Here is a 23,920-nt window from a genome sequence, read left to right as displayed (position 1 = left end):
AGGGCAAACTTCCCTCATCCTTTTAGACTTTTGGGAGGTCATTCTGTTTGTTTAATTCCCCTCTCGGATGCCATGGATTAAGCAGAAAGTTCTGAGTTGCCTACAGACCCAAATCACTGGGATGTACTTAAAACCAGACTGCATGTTTAGAATTTCCTCCGGTTGATCCCAAGCAAAAGGATCATCTTTTACTATGTCTTTCAAGACAAAAGCCCCTAGTTCTTAACAATGAAGAGTAAATTTAGGGACAAGACCCTCATTGTGCTTATTAATAATGCCTTTTAGTAGCTAGAAAGAAAGACTCTCCAAAGCCAACCCCACACCCTTGCCAAACCTGAAGTAATGAAGCATCAGTGATTCAGAGCATAATTCTGAGAAGTCAAAACAAAATTCCTTTGAAACCTAAAGAATGAAAATACATTTTCTGGGGAACCGAGTAGAAGGAAGTGTGTGTATTTAATCTGGAGAAGATACTACTAATGGGGGTAAGAATACATTGTCGTTGGACTGGGTCTTGAAGAATCAGTAGGCTTGTTTGAAGCATATGATTTAGTTATTTTTCTATTTTTTTATTTAAGTATGTATTTAAAATAGAGTTTCATTTATTTAATTCAACCCATGTCTTTTCGTTTCTATTTTTTTAAGATTTTATTTATTTATTCATGAGAAGCACAGAGAGAGAGGCAGAGACACAGGCAGAGGGAGAAGCAGGCTCCCCATAGGGAGCCAGATGAGGGATTTGATTCCAGGACCCCAGGATCACGACCTGAGCCGAAGGCAGACACTCAATGACTGAGCCACCCAGGTGTCCCTGTCTTTGCATTTCTAACACCAGCCAGGTGCTATGCTGGGCACAGGGGTTCCAAAGGTGAGTCAGGTGCAGCCCTAGCTTCTCATAAACTCCCTGTCATGGAGGTTTTCTGGGAACTGATAGAGCACTACAATCCTGTAATGAATAGAGTGTGATACAGCTACAGAGGAGAGAGTGGCTAATTGGGATAACGTATGTAAGAAAAGGTATGCGTAATTGCTTTTAAGCTGGAAAGTGATGCAGAAATGCTATTATTCTTGAGAACAGCTGTACCTGGGGAACGGTGAAGGAGGTGGTCCAGGAAGATTTCAGAGAGCAAGTGACTTCTGTCCTGGGCCTGGAAGACCAGAAGGCTTCCAACAAGCAAGGCAAGGAGCAGAGGCAGTATGGGCAGAGGGCCCCAGGTGGACGGAGCCTGGAAGCTGATATTTGGAGCCGTTTGCTCAGATTCTGCGCTGGCCAAACCTTTCCCGTTCTCCCCAAGGCCACCACGGCCGTCCTGCTTCCCTCTACCTGTCCTCAACATCACAGACCTCTCTGTGAACTTGTGGGCTTCTCTTTCTCAGCACCTCAACATCCCTGGGGCTTTTTCCACCTTTCCCTCGGAGATGAAATGTTCAGAAACCATAAATCCAGCCCACCTGCTGACACCTCTGAGCCAGATCCTCTGCTCCTAGCCCAGCCCCTTCCTTGGTCCATGACCTCCTCCGCCCCTGGTCTTTGTGAGTTTGGAGCACTCCCTCGACCTTTCTCTGTCATCTCAAGTCTCTTCCTACTCCATTGATTTTTTTTTTTTTTTGCTTTTTCTTGAATTGGACACTCACGTTTCCTGTATCTTTGACAATCCCCCTCTGTACCCTTCCCTTTACCTCCCTTCTCCAATGAAATGCTAGCTCATCTCCCTTCCTTTCTTCCTCAGTCTTCTAGAAGGCTTTATCTATAAGGGCTGCTTATGCTTCAACCCAGTCCCTCTATAATTTCTTAGAAGACACTTCTAATCTTTCCCTACCCACCCCCCCAGGCTGCATGCACTCGGAGCTCTACCAGGGACCTGCCAGGGGTTTTGCAGCCTCCATGCTAAGGGCCATTGCATGCATCTCTGTGCTTTCTCCCTCAGTTTGGAGGGGGCAGGACTCACTCCTTCATTCACTAAACATCTGTGTTGTGCCCCATCCTGCTTCTCTGCTGGGTGCTGCTCTGGGCATATACTAATGAGGCCCATCTTTCCCTTCAGGTGCTCGCCCTCAGACGCCAACGCTCATATCTATGTGTTGGGACGACAGTGTGTGCCCATGATTCCTGGAATGCGGAATAGGGGGTCTCGGGGTGGAAGGAGCTTTGGGGATGACCCCAAAGGCAGTTGTAGCCTAAATAAATGGAAGTATAGGCAGTCTTGCCATTAGCAGAAGTCTGGAAGGCAGGAGAGGGAACTAAGATGTGGGCAATGAGCCCCGATCTGTCTGTACTGAGTGGGAGAAGGCAGCTAGGTCATCCAGATGGTGGAGCCAGTCCACTCCACATGAAGATACAGACCAAAGAGGTTTGGAAGTCACACGCCAATGGGGGTGACAACAGGAGGGCTCCCCGGGAGCTGAGGCCAGAGAAAAAGCAGAGAACCAGGGGCAGAACTTTGCAGTGAAGGCAGAAGCAAAGCTAGAGATTCCCTGGAGGAGGGCTTCTCTCCTGCCCCCACCTCCTCCACGTCATCCTGTGTCTGCTGCGTTTGAAGCACACATCTGTCTGACCACGCCCTTGCTCAGAAACCCTCCGTGGCTCCCATATTGCACAAGATGAAACAGAAGATACCATCTCTGTAGCACAAGGCCTTTCGGGGTCCAAGCCTTGTGTAGCTTACTTTGTCTAGCACCCCTTCCCGGCAAGGGCCGCGCTGTGACCCAGCGGGGCTGGATCTTGACCACACAGCAGCACCACGTGGGGGACTTGTTAACATACGGGTGGCCAGGCCCCACCCCCGAACTTTCTAAGGGAAAAATAGGCCTCATTTGTATCTATACGCCTGGAGCAGGCACCCAGCAGAGCAGTAGTTCTGGGGTGGCACCTGAGAGCTCGCTGTTCCTAACAGTTTCCTCGGGGATGCACCTGCTGCTGGCAGGACCGCATCCAAGGACCATGGCTTTAAACCCTGCAGGTTCCCCTGACCAGGACAGGGGTCTCTGCCTTTGTGTCTTTGTGGATGATATTCCACGCCTGTAATTCCACCCTCTTTTTGTTGCCCAAGGCCGTGTTCTAGAAAACTTCCTGGACCAATTCTCCTCAGTGGCTGCGCACCATGATTCTCTTCTCCCTCCTGCTAATAGCTATTCTGCGCCTCTGAAGCGGCAGGGACTCTGCTAGATTTGATTTGCCAAGGCAATTCCGAGAGCAATACTACAGACCCTGGTCCCCACCGGATGGGGCCAGTCTTGGTATGTTGACGTGCTGTCTGCCCCGGTCAGGACTCTGGGTGGTCCCAAGGCTTGCAGGGTGGGGGAGAGGAGAGGGGCCAGCAGCTCTAACTGGGAGGCGCTGGAGAAAGAACAATTCAGGGGCCGATGTTGGCAGTACCGTGCATGTCTTTTGTCCCCCTCTAGAACACAGATTTCTTGAATGCCAGAGTAGAACTCTCTTTGTATTCTGTGCTGCCTGCAACTGCCGCATACACAAGAGGTGCTTCTTCTTGAATGAATGAAATGAGAAGCAGTGGCATGTCCAATTTGTTATTTGCTTCTAAGTTTATTTAAACAGAAGAGGCCATGACAGATGACATCTGTGCCATATACATTTGTCACATTTATGTCACATTTATGTTAACATGCAGCTTTTGAAAGTACATTTCATACTATCTCCATTATCTTCTGTTATCCTCCCATTTTTATCTGATCAATTAGGAGGTAGCTTTTGACCAGCTGGCCATTAGGCAAAGAGACATCTATTTGCCTATTTGATAGAGCCTAGGAGACTTGGACAATGCAAAATAGGGCATTTCTAAACAATGATGGAAAAAATTAAGATATTAACCTCGTATAGAACTTTGTTTTCCAAAAATAAACATTCTTTTTTTTTTTTTAAAGGACAGCTCAGTGGATTCGGATTTTGGGGGAGACTTTTTTCCAGGCTATTTCGGGTCCCAGCACAGTAACATAGCACCATTTTGCCATCTAGTGCTGTGGGGCGGTATTACCCGTGATGGAAGCGCCCTGCAGTTTTCATGAGCCTTTAGTAAAGCTTGCAAGGACGTCTGCGGGAGTTAATAGATCTTAGGATCCCAAGGATCCCAATTTCTTAAAAGTCAGGCTTCTTTTTCATCCTTCCTTTTTCAAAGCCTCTGGTAAACCACCGAACTGAGCTAAATTCAGAACATATTGCACATGCATCTGCTGGGAGATTTCCCTCTGGGTGGAAGTGGATGGTAGAGAGGACAGCATCCTTAGAAGTGAGTCCAAGTCGCTCAGCTGCAGCAGCCAGAGAATTGAGTGTGGCTTCAGAAGCAAACCTCAGTTCACGAGGAAGCGTAGGTTAAGGTTACAGAGACGGCGTCCGGGGCGGTTACCACCAGGGTTCTTCAAATCCTGGTTCTGCCATTCACAGCTGTGGGTCATTGGGGAAGTCACTTGGCCTCTCTGTACCTCAATTCTCTCATCTGTTAAATGAGGATGATGATACCACCCACTCGTATGGTTGTGCTTAATATGAGTTCATAAATATAAAGCACGCATGCTGTTGACTGTATGATATTTGCTTGAATCCTTGGCCTATGATTGAGTACTTCTGCAAATTAAAAAAAAAATTCTTACCTTTGAGCCTCAGTCTCATTATCTGTGAGGGTAAACTTCTTGGTCATAAGTGGTGGCATCTCTAGTGTGTTTGCCACCCAGAGCAAGTAATTTTTAACCCTTTCTTCTCCCATATGACAAAATCTTTTCCAGGAATAATCACAAAAGGAAACAAAGGATTTTGATCATCAGCAAAGAAACAGTGAAAAATTTCCTTTTCCTGAACTTCCATTCTAGTAAAAATATAAAAGTAGTATCATCTTAGCAAAGAAGAAAAAGACATTGGATTAATAGGTTTTATCTGTATTCATACACTTTAAAAAATATTTATTTATTTATTTATTTATTTATTTATTTATTTATTATTTGAAAGAAATAGGGAGAGAGCATGAGCAGGGGAATGGGGCAGAAGGAGAAGGAGAAGCAGTACCCCACTGAGCAGAAAGCCTGACGTGGGGCTGGATCCCAGAACCCCGGGATCATGACCTGAGCTGAAGGCAGATGCTTAACCTACCAAATGAGCTATCCAGGCGCCCCCGGATTCATATACTTTTTAAAGCTGGGGAAACCCCATAAAGAAACACACCCGCCAGAGTGAATGCCACATGGTTCAAAGAAGGATTTGAACCTAGAACAGCAGATTGAGGTATCTCAAGTTCTGCTTGTTTTTGCCACCACTGTGTTGGCTGTGCGTGACCGACCTACCATCTGAAAGCAGGAATATGTGGTGCCACCAGAACTAGGGACACAAGCTGCACCCAAGGGAGCACAAATGATGTGCAATCAATGTGAACTTACTGTTGAAGAGAATGTGTGTGGCTGAGTCTACATGTGCCAGCAGTCTACTATGTACTTGGGGGCCCTCTGCACTGTCTTCCATGCAGAAAATAATCTTTATTAAAGGGTAAGTAATGACATGCGCTCATTGGAAGCTCACATATATAGCATTTAAAACTCAACAGTGGGGGCTCCTGGGTGGCTCAGTGGTTAAGCGTCTGCCTTCGGCTCAGAATATGATCCCCGGGTCCTGGGATTGAGTCTTATTACATCGGGCTCTCCACAGGGAGCCTGCTTCTCCCTCTGCCTATGTCTCTGCCTCTCTCTCTCTCTCTCTCTCTCTCTCTCTCTCTCATGGATAAATAAAATCTCAAAAGAAAAAAACCTCAATAGTGACCTTGGCAATTTTAGAACTGAGCCCCATAAGATATTTGGGAGGGGGGTGGTGAGAGGAAGAGTATTATCACTGACCTTGTTTCAAATTACTTGTACATGTCTATAATAAAAGGTACCAATTTGTAGTAGGTTTTATTATTGTGTTAAATTTGCCCACCAACAGTGCAGGCCCCCATTGCCTGCACCTGGGGCCCACTGCTCCCACCACCCTGCCCTGGGTACCCACTGCCTGCAAGAATTCAATGAGAAAGGCTGCCAGGGAAATTCATTCAATAGTAAAGATATGACGTATCCAATGTTCTTTCTTGAGTTATCTCCTCCATTCTCCTGCTCCTACCCACCTGAAGCCTGGCTCTCCATCCTCCACTCTGCCCAAAGAAATGATCTGGAGCTTTCAGGTGACTAGTGAATGACAAGCTAACCAACAAATCCTGTGTTCTATGTTGGTTGCTGATAACAGCTTAGACCTTCATTGGGAAACGTGAGTTTTCTCTGGCTTCCCTCTCAAGACATCTCTCAACACCAGAAGACTAGAGTTGGTCTCAGGTGTCTTGGCAGTCAGGTGTGGAGGTAGCACTGGGGGGTTTGGCCCACAAGCCTGTCATTTGCCTCTCTGCTCTCAGATCTGTTCCCAGCCCTACGTCTCCTCCGTTCTGTGTGACAAAGCACTCCATGCCCCCCGGCTTCTGGGCAGGTTAGGCCAATAGGGGGCCCAGACAGAGACCAGAGGAGAGAGGTCTGGCCTCACCGCCTCCAGCAGTGCCTACAATAGCTCTGTCTCTTCCACTGAGACGTTTCCTGAGGAGTTAATGAAGCTTAAGCCCCAGGGCCTCTCACTTACACAGGCTCTTTCTCATGCCCTGTGTGTATAATTTGTTAACAGCTTTTTTTGAAAGATAATTTACAAACCATAAAAATCACCCATTGTAAGTGCATCAATGGTTTTTAGTAAATGTATTGAGTTGTGCACCTATCACCACAGTCCAGTTCTAGAACGTTTCCATCGGCCCCCCAAAGTTCCCTCATGTCTTTTCAGTCAGTCTTGGCTCTCAAGCCCAGGGCTGGTAACCACAAATCTACTCTCCATCTCCATGAATTTGCCAATCCTGGACATTTCAGATCGATGGAATCGTGTGGCAAGTGGTTCTTTGAGATAAGTTTCCTTCACTGAGTGCCATGTTTCTTGAGGTTTATCCACACTGTAGCGTATCAAGAGTTCTTTCCTTTCTTATTGCCAAATAGGATTCTATTGTACGGGTAGTCCTCATTTCCTTTGTCCATTCACCAGCTGCTAGACCTGAGTGTGATTTTGTTTTTTGTTTTTTACATCTGAGTGTGATTTTGTATCTGCAATTTTGCATTGTTTATCTTAAGAAGGGTTCCCCAGATTGTCTAAGCTTTTGGGACCCCCCAACCTAGAGCTGCCTCTGTCTATGTGGCTATAATCTTGTGGCTGGTGGCCTCTAAGAAGGCCCCCCCACGATCCATCTTCTTGGTATTCCAGCCCTTGGTAGTCCTTTTTTTCTTGAGTGTGGGCTGTCCCAAGTGGCTCCCTTCCAACGAATAGAATATGGCTAAAGTATTGGGATGTTACTTCCAAGATTAGGTCAGAAAAAGACCATCACTTCCATCCTGCTCTCCTTTTCTCATCTGCTCTTTTCTCTCTCTCTCTCAGAGCCCTTGCCCTATAGGGAGAGAGCTCCATATTGCAAAAGGCCCTATGGGGAGGCCCACTTTGCAAGGAACTGGTGTCTTCACCCAACAACCAGTGAAGACTGGAGGCCAGTCAACATCTGCTTGAAAGCAGAGATCCTTTCCATTCAAGCCTTGAGATGACCATAGCCCCAACTGACACCTTGATCACAGCACAGCCTCCGTGGGAGACCCTGAACTAGAGCCTTCCAATAAGCTGCTCTCAACTTCTTGAGCTGCAGAAACTGTAAGAGAATCAATTTGTTGTTTACCGCTGCTAAGTTTGGGGGCTGACCTGTAAGTCACCTATAGACATCCGGCTGCCTTCAGCTTGTCTCTAGCTCCTGCCACACGAGCATAGCTTCTGGGGTCTGGCAACACCACCTCCTCCCACAGTCCCCTAGTCCTACGGGTACTGGCACCTTCCTACTGTGGCTAATGTCTGTGTTGCCTGCAGGCCTTTCCTCGCCTTCCTACCCTCTGACCCATGTATCCAGCTGCTGGTGTTAACCCCCCTGTGTTTTAAATACCTAGAGTGGTTTCTGTTTCCAGCATTGCAGGGTAAAGCAGTTCATCTTCTGTGACACGTAGCCTCACTTGAGCCTTCACGAGTCTGTTTAGAGAAAGAAAAAAATTAGCGTGGGACCAAGAGTCTTGTAGGTCCTAGAATCAGTCTTCAGAAATAAAATAGGCCAAGACAGAAAGCCACCCGCTGAGCTACCAGGTCGCACACCACAGTTCCGAAAGGCGATGACAGGGTGACGGAGCGGCCCTCCTCACCACTCTGGTCCACGGCGAGCATTTGGAGCAGGAGGAAAAGGTGGGTGAGCGCGAGTGGGCATTCTCCCATGGCAGCGGCCGTCCTGGGGATCCTCTTTGTGCGGTCTCCCCGGGGCCACGGCAGCAGGAGGGGCCCCTAAGGCCGACCCGGGGCCACACGTGATCTGGAGCTGAGGGCCAAGCTCACCTCCTCTGGGGCTCAGGCAGTCTCACCTAGGGGAGCTCCCCACTGCTTACGTCAGGGCCTGGTTGCTCTGGGAATGGAGCGCAGCCCTTAGCATGGTGAAGAAGTTTCTAGACTGCTGGAGGGCTGGTGCACCAGCAGACACCGTGCATCCTTTCCCCAGCTGGACGAAGAAGTGGCTCTTTCCCAGCCCGACCTGGGAAAAGAGAAAAGGAGCCTCTGGGCTTGGATCCTCATCTTTCGATCTTTTGCTTGGTTGGGAGCAGGGGCTGTTGGCTGGGGAGCTGTTTTCCTCAGAAACTCCGTCTGCTTCCAGCCCCCAGCCCTGTGATTGCCTCTTGCGCGTGGGGCCAGAGAGGGAACCGAGCCCCAGAGATTAGCCTCTGGCATCTTTTGGCCCCTTAGGAGCGTACTGTCCTGTGCAACCAGCCATCATTCTTCATTCCCCCTCTAGCCTGCGATTCCCTCTCCCCTGCTTCTGGCACCTTCTCCCTTCCTCCTGTGTTATTTCATGGACCAGCACCTCCAAACCCACCCCCGGCTCTGACGGAGGAATTGGCAGGTTCCTCTGACACAGGCGGGCGCCGCAGCAGTCCGCGCTCCGAGAGGTGATGAATTGCCTCGGAGTGACCGTGCCCCCCTCAGCAGCGCGGACACCCAGCTGACAGAGGGACGGAGAGGACGCTGGCAAGAGGCAGGCCTGCTGTCAGAAACCCTCCGCGGACTTTGTTTCCGAGCGCCCAGTCTGAGCAGAGAAGGGGTGGGCAAACGAGGGAAATTAGGAATGAAATGGCTAGGAGGATTAGAAGATTGATTTCACTCGAGCTGCGACTGTCAGCTGTTCGGGGAATCTGGGCCAAGGCCTCAGCCAGAGCTGGAGAGAAGTTCAAGAACAATGGCTCGTAGGAAAGACAGTTCCCCTCTACAGACCGCTGCTGCTTCCTCTTGCTGGAAGAGATTTCACCAAGCAGCTCGGTACTGACGCTCATCATTTACATCTTCATTAAATATTAATTTGATACCCTGTAATTGTTCATTACTTTTCAATCTGGGCTGGATTCTGTGAGGCGCTGTGCCGATTTGCTCTCCTCGTGTTCGGGCTCCCAGTCTCTTTGGGATGTCATCACCAAAGGCGGTGGGCCACCGGGCTTGGATCCAGGGCAGGGTACAAGCTCCGAAGCAAGGGAGTCACTCATTGCCCACAGTGTGTTTGATGGTTATTACTCGTGTGATGATGGGGAGGAACGTACATTATGCAGCCTCTCAGGGCTCTGCTGGTGAATTACAGATCACTTTGTCCTTTAGCCTGTTAGCACATCCATAAATTACAGCCCAGCCTGGGCAGGACTCCCGTGGAAAACTAGCATTTAAAAAAAAATCTTTGCTAGTGCCTTTAATTTGGGGACTGCAAATCAATTAGGTTACCAGTCACCATAAACACTCAGTGGGTTCAGAAACAGGAACAGGAACCACGTCCATTCTGTGGATGAAGACGATTTGAGGACAAGTAGTGAGTGGATGTTGAAATGGGCTTGGGGCGGGGAGGCGGTGGGGGGGGGGCGCTCCCCCCACTGGGAACTCATTGTCGGACATTTTATCAGGTAGGTTAAAGGAAAACTGGGTTTCACATCTACTGAGATGGTTGAAAAGGAGAGAGCTCCCTCAGTATATGGGCTGTGATGCTTTGGGCTGCATGGAATGAGATACCCAATGAGCATTGCTTCACTATCAGGCTACTTCTCATTTAATATACCAAACCAAAAACAAATCTAGAGGTGGGTGGTGTCGGGGTCAGTTGGGTGGTTCCATGGTATCACTAAGGATCCAGATCCCCTCCATCTTTCTGCTCTGCCCTCCTCAGGGTGTTAGCTAGGCACTTAGGCCAGTACCCGTGCCACCCGACCCCTCCATGGTTGCAAAGTGGCTGTCACTGTCCCAGGCACTGAATGGAGACACAACGATGTCCAACTGGAGCAACAAAGCTGTTTCTACCCATGAGGGATGTCTTGTAAGGGAGGAAGGTTTCCCCAGCAGCCCCTTCCTCAGTTCTCAGTGGCCAGAATCAGGTCACATGTCCATGACTTTGCTGTGAGGTGAAATGCTGCCATTTTCAGTGTCTGGGACGGGAGGTTCTCTGCCATCAAGAAAAGAGGCAGGAGAACCTGGGTGGCTCAGTGGTTGAGCGTCTGCCTTTAGCTCAGGGCGTGATCCTGGGATCCAGGATCAAGTCTCACATCAGGCTTCCTGTGAGGCTCCTGCTTCTCCCTCTGCCTATGTCTCTGCCTCTCTCTCTCTCTCTCTCTCTGTCTCTCATGAATAAATAAATAAATAAATCTTTTTAAAAAAGACTTAAAAATCCTATCAACATGGGTTCAAACCATCTGGATTGTTGAGGCTTGGATTTCCTTTGTTTCTGGCGGAGAGTTAACAAGGACACTGAATGCACCACTCCGAGCATCCAGGGTAAAAGCCACACGCTAAAAAGTCTTAATCCTTGTTCTTTCAAGTGATGCAAGAACCAACATTGGCCGTAGATCCAGACTCAGTATAAGAGATGGCTCAGAAAAAAGGGCCCCAATAATGCTGTGTTCCAGTTTATTAGCTGAGGTCAACCCCATTGGCTGAGCTTATTCAATGGAGCCCCCTGAGAATACATCTCCATTCACCTGTGTTTTGCATTGGAGTTTCTGTCAACAAGTAATCAAGTCTCTCCAGATGTTTCACTTGCTGTAACAAAGCTCCTGTCACAAACAATAATGCACAGATGTTCCCTTTGAAAAGCAGATTAAAAATGTTTTTGTTAATGTTTTTGAATTATCAAATGAATTGTGAAGAATATGAATGCAAAATTGGTTTTAGGAATATCTACTTGAAACTGGATTTTTAAAAAATTAATTATCTGTAACCTCTTTGGGTAAGATTAATCAAACTTCAATAAATAAAGTAGGAAAATAAATAAAGTAGAAAAATAAACTTGAGTGCTTTTTGGGCAAGATTCAAGTGGCTAGAGATTATGAAATTTGCTTTTCATACAAGGATTTTATTCCTGTTTGTTCAGTTTTCTTTTTCTATCCTCGACTTCCCTTACTGCACTTCACATGGAGTGTGTTCGCTCTTGTGTTACTTTGAGTCTTTGTTTCTGACATGGTATTTTCTTTATTTGCTAATTCTCCCCTAAATCCCGAAAGCTCTTTGAACACCCTCCTGTCGCTTAGCCATAGCATTTCAGAGCTTTGCCGTTTCTGATTTATGCTGTTCTTTGATAGCCTGCTAGTTTTTTTATTTTCTTTTAACCTTATTTTGTATTATTACATACTAGGTTTCATTATTTTGTTTTTGGTTTTTTTTTTTTTTTGGTTTCTTTTTTTTTTTTTTTTTTTGGTTTCATTGTTTTTCTGCTGTGCCTTCATTACCTGTTGGTATGTTATTTGATTCATCCCACTCTTTCCTGAGATCACCATTGTAGAGGGTTTGCTCACAATCTGATTCTATTGCTCATGTTTAAATGAGGCAGGTTGTCCTGTGCTTTTACGAGAAGGGTCCTGCCTAGGGAGGGGGCAAACCGGAGCTGCTTGCCTGCTCCAGGGCTCCTTCTCTGCTCTGACTCAGAGGCAAGGCTGGCTTCATGGGTGTGAACCTCTTGTTACACGGGGTCCTGCTTGGGCCTTCACACTCTGCTCTCACCTTGAAGTTTTTAGTAGTTTATGAATAAGGGGCCCTGGGTTTTCAATCTGCACTGTGGGGTGCACAATATGTTGTTGGTCCTGCCGAGGAGTATTAAAAACACAGCATCTATCATAAAAAAAAAAAAAAGGGATCCCTGGGTGGCACAGCGGTTTGGCGCCTGCCTTTGGGCCAGGGCGCGATCCTGGAGACCTGGGATCGAATCCCACGTCAGGCTCTCGGTGCCTGGAGCCTGCTTATGTCTCTGCCTTGTCTCTGCCTTGTCTCTGCCTCTCTCTCTGTATGACTATCATAAATAAATAATAAAAAAAATAAAAAATAAAAACACGGCATCTCTGGGTAGCCACCTGCAGAGTTCTGAAGAGCCTCTGGACCTCTCCTGCCCACTGTGTGAAACTTCTCTCTCCCTCCAGAGTTTCTAGCTTGCTCAGTTTGGATTCCACTGCCAACAAGATTTCGTTCTCAGGAAGGGTCTCCGTTCTTCAGGATGGGGAATATTATTGGGTATTTCTTTTTTTTTTTTAAGATTTTATTTATTTATTCATGAGAGACACAGAGAGAGGCAGAGACACAGGCAGAGGGAGAAGCAGACTCCCTGTGGGGAGCCTGATGCAGGGCTCAATCCCAGGACCCCGGGATCATGACCTAAGCCAAAGGCAGACACTCAACCACTGAGCCACCCAGATGCCCCTATTATTGATTCTTTCTGAGGTTCCTGCAGGCTTACGTCACCTCAGTACCCCATGACTTTCCTGCAGCCTCCTGGTGGGGACTTGTGGTCCTTTCCGGAAGCAATGAAGATATCACTCAGGGGTGTTCTTACATCTGCTTGCTGAACATTTCTACTCAAAGTAGCATACCTCTTTTGGAAGCATTTCTTGGCAATTTTTGTGTCCTTAGTCTCAGGATAATTGGGATGCCCCCTTATCCTGCCTCTATTTCCTTGCACAGCTACTAAAACCCATTGGGGTCCTGCTTCTGTCAGTATTTGGGCTCCCTGCACCCACATTCTGGAGTTCTTGGGCATGCTGTCAGTCACTTTTGTTGAAGATGTTGTCCATGGTTTGTAGCTTTTGCTATCCTACTTGTTATGAGAGGATTTGGAGAGATGAAAAAGTATGTTGCCATCGTGATCTTGTCCCAAGTAGAAGCTGCATAAGAACTTTTAGATTTGATGCACTTATTATAGAACCATTAAGCATGAGCTAAGTACTACATGAGATTTTCAAAGGCCACTTTCTATAACCGTTCTTATCCAGACACATATTATCTCAGAGGCTGAAGTACAAAATAGGAAGAGAATTGATGTCATTGTCATCAGCAGGGCACATGGGGTCTCGTTTAAGCACTAAATATTAAAAAATAATTTTAAAATTTGGCTTAAAAAGTGAAAACCTTCACAAAATGAATAAAGCTCTTGTTAGCTCTTGAGTCTTGTTAGCTGGGAACGTAAATATGTCCATTACAGCCTTCGAATCTCATAAGGTAGAAAACCCTGTGATGACTAGAGCAGATGAGAACCACCCAATCAACACCTGGAAAAAAGACACACCAATTTTTTTTTAAATCATTTGTCTTGTAAATAAAACGAGGCAGTAATGTTCACTCGGTGTATGTAGCATTGTTTTGGCAGACAAGACACAGTAGCAGAGCACGTAGCAAAAGTGTTTAGAATAATAATACATGGTGCTCCAGCAAAGTCCTTCTACAACTCAAGTGCACCTGCCATTCGTCCATTCACCAGGTATATGTGAAATCTACCAGGTCCCAGAGGTGTCTAGATGAGACAACTGAGCCTATTTGTGGGAAACTAGGCAGGCAGCCTCATCAGGTCTCAGGAAATGTGATGGGTACTCAAACAAGAACCAGAAGAGAGAAACCTGTGTCAGTTTAGGAGGCCACAGAGGGCTCGGTCCCACACTCTGACTCTGGCTCCTGCTGTTTTCCGAAGGCAGGCCGCCCTCCTAACTGAACAGAATCATACTTGTCAAGTCATTATGATTCTACGTATCAGTGAAGCCTTGCCTCCTGAATACCATTTTATACTGACATTTTTTTTTTCTAATTCTGAAGTCCATCCCACATGGTCTCATATTTGTCTCTATATTATTGTAGGGTCATTTTACATTGTTTTGTCTTTAAGGACCTATTTCTTTACTGCTTTTCTCTTGCTGAATTTTAAGCTTTTCATGATAGCAACCATATCTTCGATTGCCTTTTATCTTCTGAAAGATCTTTTTTTTAAAAAAAGATTATATATATTTATTCATGACAGACACACACAGAGAGAGGCAGAGACATAGAGGGAGACGCAGGCTCCCTGTGGAGATCCCAATGCGGGACTCCATCCCAGGTCCCCGGGATCATGACCTGAGCCAAAGGCAGACGCTCAACCACCAAGTCACCCAGGTGCCCCTCTTCTTTAAGATCTTATGTGATACTGGGCACACAGTGGATCACTAATGTTTGCTACAGAAGGGAACAAAGTTAAAAAAGTTATAGATCCCACTTGCTGCCAATGAAAACGTAAGACATGTTTATGCTCAGTTTGCTACACGAAATTCGATAAAACTGGTATATCCACCCATAGTTGACGGAGCTGCTTTGGAGACTCCAATGATACAACTATATTGGCTATCTTTTGCAAGGTAGATAAGGATTCTGTTGCTAATGCACATGGTAACTTTAAGTGACTTCAGCTCTTAGTTCAAAGTACACAGTTTGCAGAACATGGAGTGGAATTGTGGTGGGAAGAACACAAGCTTTGGGATAAGCGACAGCTAGAGTCAAATGCTGAGCTATCATTCACCAGCTGAGTGGCCCTGAAGAGATGAACAAGCATCGCCCAATCTCCATGTCTCCACATGTATTGTGCGTAGAATTACAGGTCTACATTCTTCTTGATATATGCTCAACTTGGCCCAATAATATAGGGTCACGAGTCTCAACATCGTGTTATCAATTGATACAATAAGCTTTGCACTGGTGTTCTAAAATTCCGTCAGTGTTCCCAAAGCTTCTATAGTTATAGGACAGATTTAGAGACCAAGTCTTTAGCTTCCTGTCGCATGGGCAAGATCTTTTTCATCCCAAGCCCTCGTCATGTACAATTAGGATATTGTTTGGAAATTATCTGAAACTTAAGAAAAAAACAGACCCAATTCTTCCACTTGTCATACATGCAAGGCAGTAATAATAGGCTTGGGAACTACAGATTTTTGTACTGAGCTTGATGAAAAAAGGAAGAAAAACAAAGACATCTTTCTACCATGCCAGTGGAGCATCTCAGACTATGATTAGAGAAAGAGGTCAGACTCAATTCATTATTTGTTTGCCACCATTCTGCCAATACAAGTTCTCTTCTGCTGTCAGGTTCACAGGACTAAGGTCACGGGAATGTTTAATAAAGCAGTGAGGCTCTATATTTCAGCTATTTTCTTGTAAGTCTGCAAAACTCATGAGAATGTTTAAATATGTTCGCCAGAAAGGGAACAAAATCTTTCTAAGAACTCTTATTCTGTCTACTGCCCTAGATTTCATCCTTTCCACCAAAACCTCAAGTGGAGCTCACAAATTCCATTCATAGATGTGGAGAACAAACATTGCCAATTAAACATTGCCCTTCTGATGGACAGCTCAATAACACAATGAAAAATAGCACACGTGGATGATGAAATCATAGGAGACAGAATCTCCAGCAAACAGGAAAAATGACCTTTATTTCTTTTTAGGAAGCTTTCACTCTTCATTTGTTCTCCAAAGATGTGTGCATTTGGTAAGTTCACACACACACGTGAGTAAACACTAAGTCAAATGATAGATGATGTCAGGCAGCGACATGATTTCTAGATTGTCATTTTTGCCTGGTAGTGAGGTATTATTTGAAATTGTTAAGGCATTTTTATAATTATGTATGGAGTCAATTTTTGTATGTGTTCTTAGGTGTTGTTGAGAAAAATATCTATATACAGGTTGTTGGACTCAGTTCTATACATTCCATTAAGTCCAGCTTGTGAGTCGTGTTGTTCGATTCCTCTACACACGTACTAACATTTCCTCTTCTTGATCTATGTCTTTCTGAAAGAGTTGTGTCAGAATTCCCACTAATTATGGACTTTTAAATTGGTCTATGCAGTATTATTGACTTTTTGCCTTATATATTTTAAAGATGTATTTTTGGATGCATAGTAGTTTGTGACTATTATATATTCCAGTTCTATTATTTTACTATGTTATAACCTATTTAATCTCAAATAATGCTTTTTTGCCTTGAAGATTATTTCATTTACATAAATATTGCTATGTCTGGCTTCTTTTTGTTATTCTTTGGTTAGCATGTCTTTCTTCTTCATCCCTCTATTTTTAGCCCCTTTCTGTCTTCATGTTTAAGGAGTTTTTCTGGGTTAAAAAGAATCCATGGCAAGAAACTATTTTAGAACTTTTGAGTTGAATTCATACATATTCTTGTAGTTACTAATGTATTTTTATTTATTTCCAACAGCCGATTTTGCATTTCCCTTGCACCATGCCTTCTCTTGGTTTCCTGGGGTTTTTTGTTTTTGTTATTGAATTGATCTTTTAAAAATTGCTTTCTCAAAATAAATAAATAAATAAAAATTGCTTTCTCTGTTTTCATTTTCTGGTTTGGAAGTTATTATTCCATTTCTGTTCTCCCTTAAACACTTAATATCCACATTTGACCTAAAAAGTTGGTATCACCACCCTCTTCTTGAACAAGATAAGACCTCTGAACACAAACTTCAAGCATAACCCTTCCATCTTCCATGTTTTTGTTGTCTGGTATTTAGTGGCCCTTTGTTTTAAATTTTCTATCACTTACCATCATTGTTATCGGTCTCATAGCTAACATTTATTTAGATTTGACTGCCATGTGGAGCAATCACCACTCACCTTGCCTCTTACATCCTGCTTCTTCCTTCTGGGTTTTCTCCTTATTAAAGTATATTCTCCAGAGCTTTTTCAACAAGAGTCCATAAGTGGTCAAATTTCTCCTGCTTGTTCTTCTAAAAATGTCTTTGTTTTGACTAGATCAGGAATACAAATCTAGCTGAGAATAGAATTGAGGTTCATGATTGAAAATAGTGTTCAATTGTCTTCTGACATTATTGTTATTGATGAATGGTCTGTTTTCAGTTTAATTTTTGTTCCTTGGTCTTTTTCCCCTGATTATAACTTCCTCCTTGTTTTCTGTATTTTGCAGTTTCACTGTGATGATCTTTACCTCATTCTCTCTAATATCACCTTCTGGAACTCTTAAATTTCTTTGTTTTTACTTTTTTTTTTAATTTTTATTTATTTATGATAGGAACACAGTGAGAGAGAGAGAGGCAGAGACACAGGCAGAGGGAGAAGCAGGCTCCATGCACCGGGAGCCTGATGTGGGATTCGATCCCGGATCTCCAGGATCGAGCCCTGGGCCAAAGGCAGGCGCCAAACCGCTGCGCCACCCAGGGATCCCAATTTCTTTGTTTTTAAAGATTTATTTACTTATTTTATTTTTTATTATTTTTATTTATATACTTATTCAACTTATTCATGAGAGACACATAGAGAGTCAGAGACATAGGCAGAGGTAGAACCAGGCTCCCTACCAGGAACCTGATGCAGGACTCGATCTCAGGACCCTGGGATCATGATGCTCAACCACTGAGCCAGCCAAGTGCCCTATTTACCTATTTTACAGAGGGAGAGAGAGAGAGAGAGAGAGAGGAGGGAGGCTGAGAGGGAGAGAATCTCAAGCAAACTACTCCTCCCTCCTGTCCTGAGCACAGAGCCCAATGCAGGGCCCAATCCCATCATCCTGAGATCATGACCTGAACTGAAGCCAAAAGTCAGACACTCAACTGACTGAGCCACCCAGCTGCCCCTGGAACTCTTGTTAGATATACACTGGATCTTCTCATTCTTGCCTCCACATTTCTTTTTTTTTTTTTTAATTAATTTTTATTGGTGTTCAATTTACCAACATACAGAAAAACACCCAGTGCTCATCCCATCAAGTGTCCACCTCAGTGCCCGTCACCCATTCCCCTCCAACACCCGCCCTCCTCCCCTTCCACCACCCCTAGTTCGTTTCCCCGAGTTAGGAGTCTTTATGTTCTGTCTCCCTTCCTGATATTTCCCAACATTTCTTTTCCCTTCCTTTATATTCCCTTTCACTATTATTCATATTCCCCAAATGAATGAGAACATACACTGTTTGTCCTTCTCCGATTGACTTATTTCACTCAGCATAATACCCTCCAGTTCCATCCACGTTGAAGCAAATGGTGGGTATTTGTCGTTTCTAATTGCTGAGTAATATTCCATTGTATACATAAACCACATCTTCTTTATCCATTCATCTTTCGATGGACACCGAGGCTCCTTCCACAGTTTGGCTATTGTGGCCATTGCTGATAGAAACATCGGGGTGCAGGTGTCCCGACGTTTCATTGCATCTGAATCTTTGGGGTAAATCCCCAACAGTGCAATTGCTGGGTCGTAGGGCAGGTCTATTTTTAACTCTTTGAGGAACCTCCACACAGTTTTCCAGAGTGGCTGCACCAGTTCACATTCCCATTTCTTAAACTCTCTGTCCTGTTTTCCACCTCTCCATCTCTCTGCTGAATTATGAATCATTTGCAGAGGTTTGTTTCCAGCTGGAAATAACATAGCCACTGAGTTTTTAGTTTTAATGATTCTGTTTTTCATTTTCTTTTTTAAAATACTCTTCCCTTTTCGGAGTGTCTTTTTCTTTCATTATGGCTTTGACTCCTCCTTTTATCATTTTAAAGTGTCTCATTTGAAGACTCATTGTATTCATAAAGCTTACAAATCAAAATAACGTATTCCTCCCTCACCAAGTAACTTCATGTATTAGTTTCCTGTATATCCACACCATGTTTCTTCATACGAAATAAGGATTTTTGAATATATATTCTGATTTTATCCCTTTCTTACCATAAAATAGCATCCTATACTATATAGATAGTGTCCGGTTTTACCTTTTGCAGTGAAAAATGTAACCTTATTTTTTTTTGTGATGGCATAGCATTCCATTGTGTGAGTACCATGGTTAATTTAACTAGTACCCTGCACTTGGGTTGTCTGGCCTTTTACTCTTATACATAACACTTGTCAATGACATACCTTGTCATTTTGCATGCACTCAGGCATATATATGGGACTGAGTCACAGAATAGGATCGCTGGGTCAAAGGGTAACTACATTTGTAATCTAGGTAGATGTAACCCAATTGTTCTGCATAGAGGTTAGAACATTTTGTGCCCCACCAACAATGTATGAAACCACCTGATTCTCTACAGTCTCATTAACAAAGTGTATGTCAAACTTCTTTAATATTGTTAACACAACTGACATAGTCTCTTTCAGAGTATTTCATTCTTTCCAGTTCTCAGTATCCCCCTCCATGTTGTCTGTGGCCTTTTCCCTCATGGAGGATCATTTCTTCTCATGTTTAGAATTTGCCTTAGTGAGCATTTCTTCACCATAGATTTACACCCCCCCCCTTCTTCTGATTAGCTATTGCTACCAACAGATGACTCCAAAGCCCAGTGGCTTAAAATGACTATTTTATGTCGCTCACAATTCTGCAGGTCAGAAATTCTGGAAGGGCTTGACTGGGCAAGTTCTTGCTTGATTTCTTTCATGTTGTTGCAATCAGATGCCACCTGGGCCTAGAGTCATCTGAAGGCTCAACTGGGCTAGGCATCCGAGATGGTTCTGGCTGTCAGCCCAAGAGCTCAGCTGATGTGTAGGTGGCAACACCTACATGTGAACTCTCCAGCATGGCAACCTCAGCATGGTGACACCTCTTTATGTGGAGGTTTTGGGCTTCAGAATGTTTCAACAGACAAGGTGGTAACTTCAAGGCCTCTTAAAGCCTAGCCTCAGAAATCATGTAGCATCTCTTCAGCTATATTCTGTTGATCGAAGTAATCAGAAGCCTTCCTGGATTAAGTGAAAAAGCATAGACCCCACCCTTCAGTGCAATATCAAGGATTTTTTTAAACCATCACATTTCTGAAGACCCAAGGGTGCTGGACTGTAGAAGGATCCCTACAGGATGTGTTTCCATCTCCCTCAGCCAGGTGGCTCAGAGGTTTTGTTGGTCTAAACCCAGTTTTTATATTGATTTCTCAGCTTAGAGATTCTCATACCATATGGGTAGTGAAAATTCATACTCCCATCCACTTGCGGCACAAAGCTGTGGTTTAATTTTCTTACAAGGAACTTTTTTTAATAAAGGTTTTATTTACTTATTTGAGAGAGATAGAGCACAAGCAAGGGAAGGGCAGCAGGAGAGGGAAGCCTGCTCCCTGCTCAGCAGGGAGCGGGACACCATGCCCGATCCCAGGACTTGGATCATGACCCAAGCCAAAGGCAGACACTTATCAACTGAGCCACCCAGGAGCCCCCAAGAAACTTTTTTAAAAGATCCATTTAGAGTTATGGGCAGATGACATGTCATTCTTGTTAAGTCTTTGGGCCAATCAGGAGAGTTTTCTAGTCTACCTTCACTGAGGGGACAGCTCTTTTGGAACTCTAGCTTTATGAAATGAAGTAAATTCTAACTTGTCTTGTATGGACACAAGACCACATCTTTTGTGGACATTAAAACCCAATACTTGGCCATGAGGCCCTATATCTGGGTCTGATGCTGCACCCTATCCCCACCCCAAACCCATGGGACCTTGCTTTTAATTTCCTCTTAATTTTGCACTTGTAGGGATTTGCTTTCCTTTATTTTGAATGAAGCTATATATTTAAAAGTTATTGTTGATATAGACTGTCCAGCATCTTTATGCATTTGTAGGAAGGATTATCTATAGTAACTCAGTTCAAGACACTCCCAGAAGTCTTCAGTTCTCAAACAACTTTTGAGGGTAAAAAAAGGAGAATTTTTGAGTGACTGCCTTTGAAGGTACATTTAGGGGGCCATTATTAGTGAGCAAGAATAAATGTTTTCCCTTCACTGGCATGCTTTCCTGTAAGGGCATCTCTTTCGTATTCTCTGATCTAGATCCATGGGCAGCTGCCATTTTAGCCAACCTCCAATGACAGCTGAAGCATGTGTAGTCACTGCCTTTTTGCCATCCCGCACAGCTATTCTTCTTGTCGTAGATTTGGCAGGATAATCAATAGGACCCAAATGGCAATCAATTTCATGTGATTGCACTTGGTTTCCCATCGATTTCAATGCTGACTCTATGGCAGAATAATGAGGGAAAGCTGATGCCAATCATTGCCTGTGAATGCCACTGCACATCTTTCTAGGTGACTGAACAGCATCAAAGAGATGGGGAGAGAGAGACGTGCTGGCAAAAAGACAGAGGGAGGACAGAGCGAGCTTCAATGATGAAGATGAAGAAAACGATGTTAATAGAGTTGTGAAGAGGAAAGCTTGAATTATGACAGTCCTCTGATCCAGAACACCACTGAAAAATCGGGGGTTCGTACGGCAGAGGATAAAAATCAGCCTCGGGGCCATTAAGCTGGAAGAAGATTCCAAGGTATGTTTCCCTAACAATCATGATGTGTAACAGCTTCATCGTAGTGAGGAAATCTTAGTTGTAGGTTTGCACTTGGAAATGATTAGTCTAATCACTGTTTGATCATCAGATGTCATTTTCTCGAAGCCAAGAACCACATTTTTATTTACCCACCAAATACTCAACCATCCTCCACCATATGGATCCTCAATGAATAATTGATGGAAGTATAGATTGTACCTTTTATGGATATCTTCTTCTAATCTGTGGACCTAATAATGTATTGTTAGTATTCTCCAGCGTTCGCTCAATGTTGAAATCCTAGTTTGACATATGACAGAGCCATCACACCAAGCGAATGATCGCAGTACGAGCTAATTAAGAAGGCAAAGTTAACAATACAGAAAAACACATTGGACTTAGATTTCTTCTAAGGCATAAGCTCTACTTCACTCCTGTGTTATTTATCTCTGCCTTTGGCAAAAGTTTTCTGTAGAGTATATTTTTACATTTTATTTCTTTTTTTTTTTTTTTTTTTGAGAAGGAAGTATATTTCCAGTAGCCAAAAGTTAAAGTAAAATGGAAAGACATCGGCAACCCGGGTGGCTCAGCAGTTTAGCGCTGCCTTCAGCCCAGGGTATGATCCTGGGGACCCGGGATCGAGTCCCATGTCGGGCTCCCTGCATGGATCCTGCTTCTCCCTCTGCCTGTGTCTCTGTCTCTGTGTCTCTCGTGAATAAATAAACAAAATCTTTTTTAAAAAATGGAAAGACATATATTGAGGCATATCCCTCTTACTTCTTTCTCCATCCACTTCTATTTCTCCTGTCTTGCTTTGGTAATTAGTCATCATAGTTTTGGGGGCTCCAGTGCTTCCTTACACAAATAGAAGAAAATATGAATAATTATTCTTATGGTTCCCATTTCTTAGGCAAAAGGAGGCATCCCACAGATGATGTTCGGCACCCTTTTCTACCGAGTGCACCCTAGTGCTTTTTTCCACATTGGTACCTAGGGAAGAACAGCTCCATTCCATCTTGGCAACTGCATAGTATTCCGTCGTGTGGCTATGGCAGGGCTCGTTTGTTCTCCTATTAACGGACAATCGAGTCACGCCCAATCGTTTGCAATTGCAAACAGTGCTGCAATGAATAATCATGAACATATGTCATTTCTGACATGTGCAGGTGCATCTGGGCAATAGGTTCGAAAGGTAAACACGCTTGTAGTTCTGACAGCGTCAGTTTGCCCTCCATACAGGTTATAACATTTGCATTTCCACAGGTAGCGTAGGAGAGCGTCTTCCGCCCCACACTCTACCAAGAGAATATGCTGTGATGTGTTTAGATTCTGGCCAATCTGAGGTGCGAAATAATACCTCGGTGTAATTTTAACTTGTGCTGCTCTAATTATAACTGAGGCTGGGTATATTTTTACATGTCTTGGGGGCCGTTGATGTTGTTTTCGTGTGTGCGCGTGAACTGTGTATATTCTTTGCTTGTTCACCCATGTTCTTTGAAATGCTTTTACGGTTTCTTTCTTACATTTAAATCTCTGGTTCATTTGGATCTTGTTCTAGGGTACCGTCACACAATTTGAGGTATGGATTCCACTTTGTATTTTTTCAGATCACCGCCTGGTTGTTTAAAGCATTCATGAGCCTCCCAATCAGAGAGGCCATCTTTTATCATATATTAGCATCATGTACTCGGCTTCATTTCTGGACTTTCTAGTCTCTTCCAGTGGTCTCATTCATTATTCAAGTTCCTTTTCAATTGCCAAGCCATCCCTGTATGTTTTCTTTTCTGAGAGGGTCAGCGTCCTTGTATTGTTTTCCTTTTTCAGAATTTCACTGGCAACTCTTGCTTATTTTGTACAGAATATCTCTTATAGTTTTGTTTGTAATCATTTGATCTTGGGTGTGAGGACATGATGGCTATGTTACAGGAACTTCTTCCTATAGATGGTTTTTCCTCTTCTTATGAAAACTGAGACTTAGTGAAATCACCAAGTTTAGATGGAGGGGTTGCTTGTGAATCTGAGATGGACGTTGCATGGGTCAGCATAACCCAGAAGCATCTTGCTCTGAAGAATTACCTTATCTCACCAAGTAAGATAAAGTAGGTGAGCTCACAGCCCCGTCCTCCCAGGTTCTAGGATGAACCAAGCCAGTAAAGCATAAGGCTCTGGCTTCAGATCTAGCAGCCTTAAGGGAAAGCGTCCGGGAAGCTGCTATTTGGCTCTGGTGGATGAAAGCTGGGAGAGGTGCCATGACATTTGTGAGTGAACCCTGCACCCAGACTGGGGC

At 44.3% G+C, this 23,920-nt stretch overlaps 1 protein-coding gene across 1 annotated transcript; it reads right to left on the bottom strand.

Moving 5' to 3' along the window:
* Nucleotides 1-3,555: 3,555 nt before the first annotated feature.
* On the bottom strand, nucleotides 3,556-9,402 carry LOC121482477. The gene is made up of 5 exons (XM_041740390.1): nucleotides 9,234-9,402; nucleotides 8,949-9,097; nucleotides 8,467-8,609; nucleotides 7,980-8,062; nucleotides 3,556-4,579 (listed from the first exon to the last, which is right to left on the bottom strand). Exons 1-5 carry the CDS (start codon nucleotides 9,400-9,402, stop codon nucleotides 4,455-4,457), a joined length of 669 nt encoding a protein of 222 aa, XP_041596324.1. The 3' UTR covers nucleotides 3,556-4,454.
* Between the last annotated feature and the right edge of the window lie 14,518 nt (nucleotides 9,403-23,920).

The sequence above is a fragment of the Vulpes lagopus genome, chromosome X (assembly GCF_018345385.1).
Source record: "Vulpes lagopus strain Blue_001 chromosome X, ASM1834538v1, whole genome shotgun sequence".
Classification (NCBI taxonomy): domain Eukaryota; kingdom Metazoa; phylum Chordata; class Mammalia; order Carnivora; family Canidae; genus Vulpes; species Vulpes lagopus.
Note: the sequence above shows the minus strand (reverse complement) of the source record. Positions and strands in the feature narration are given on the sequence as shown.

Bases quoted from the DNA above. Each gene is read 5' to 3' on its own strand.
- LOC121482477 (XM_041740390.1), bottom strand. From the start codon at position 9,402: ATGAGCGTCAGTACCGAGCTGCTTGGTGAAATCTCTTCCAGCAAGAGG. The intron at 8,063-8,466 runs GTAAGCAGTGGG...TTCTCTAAACAG, and splicing joins CAGAGCAACCAGGCCCTGAC to ACTCGTGAAGGCTCAAGTGA. The intron at 4,580-7,979 runs GTATTTAAAACA...TTTAATTTGCAG, and splicing joins GGAAACAGAAACCACTCTAG to AAGTACTCAATCATAGGCCA.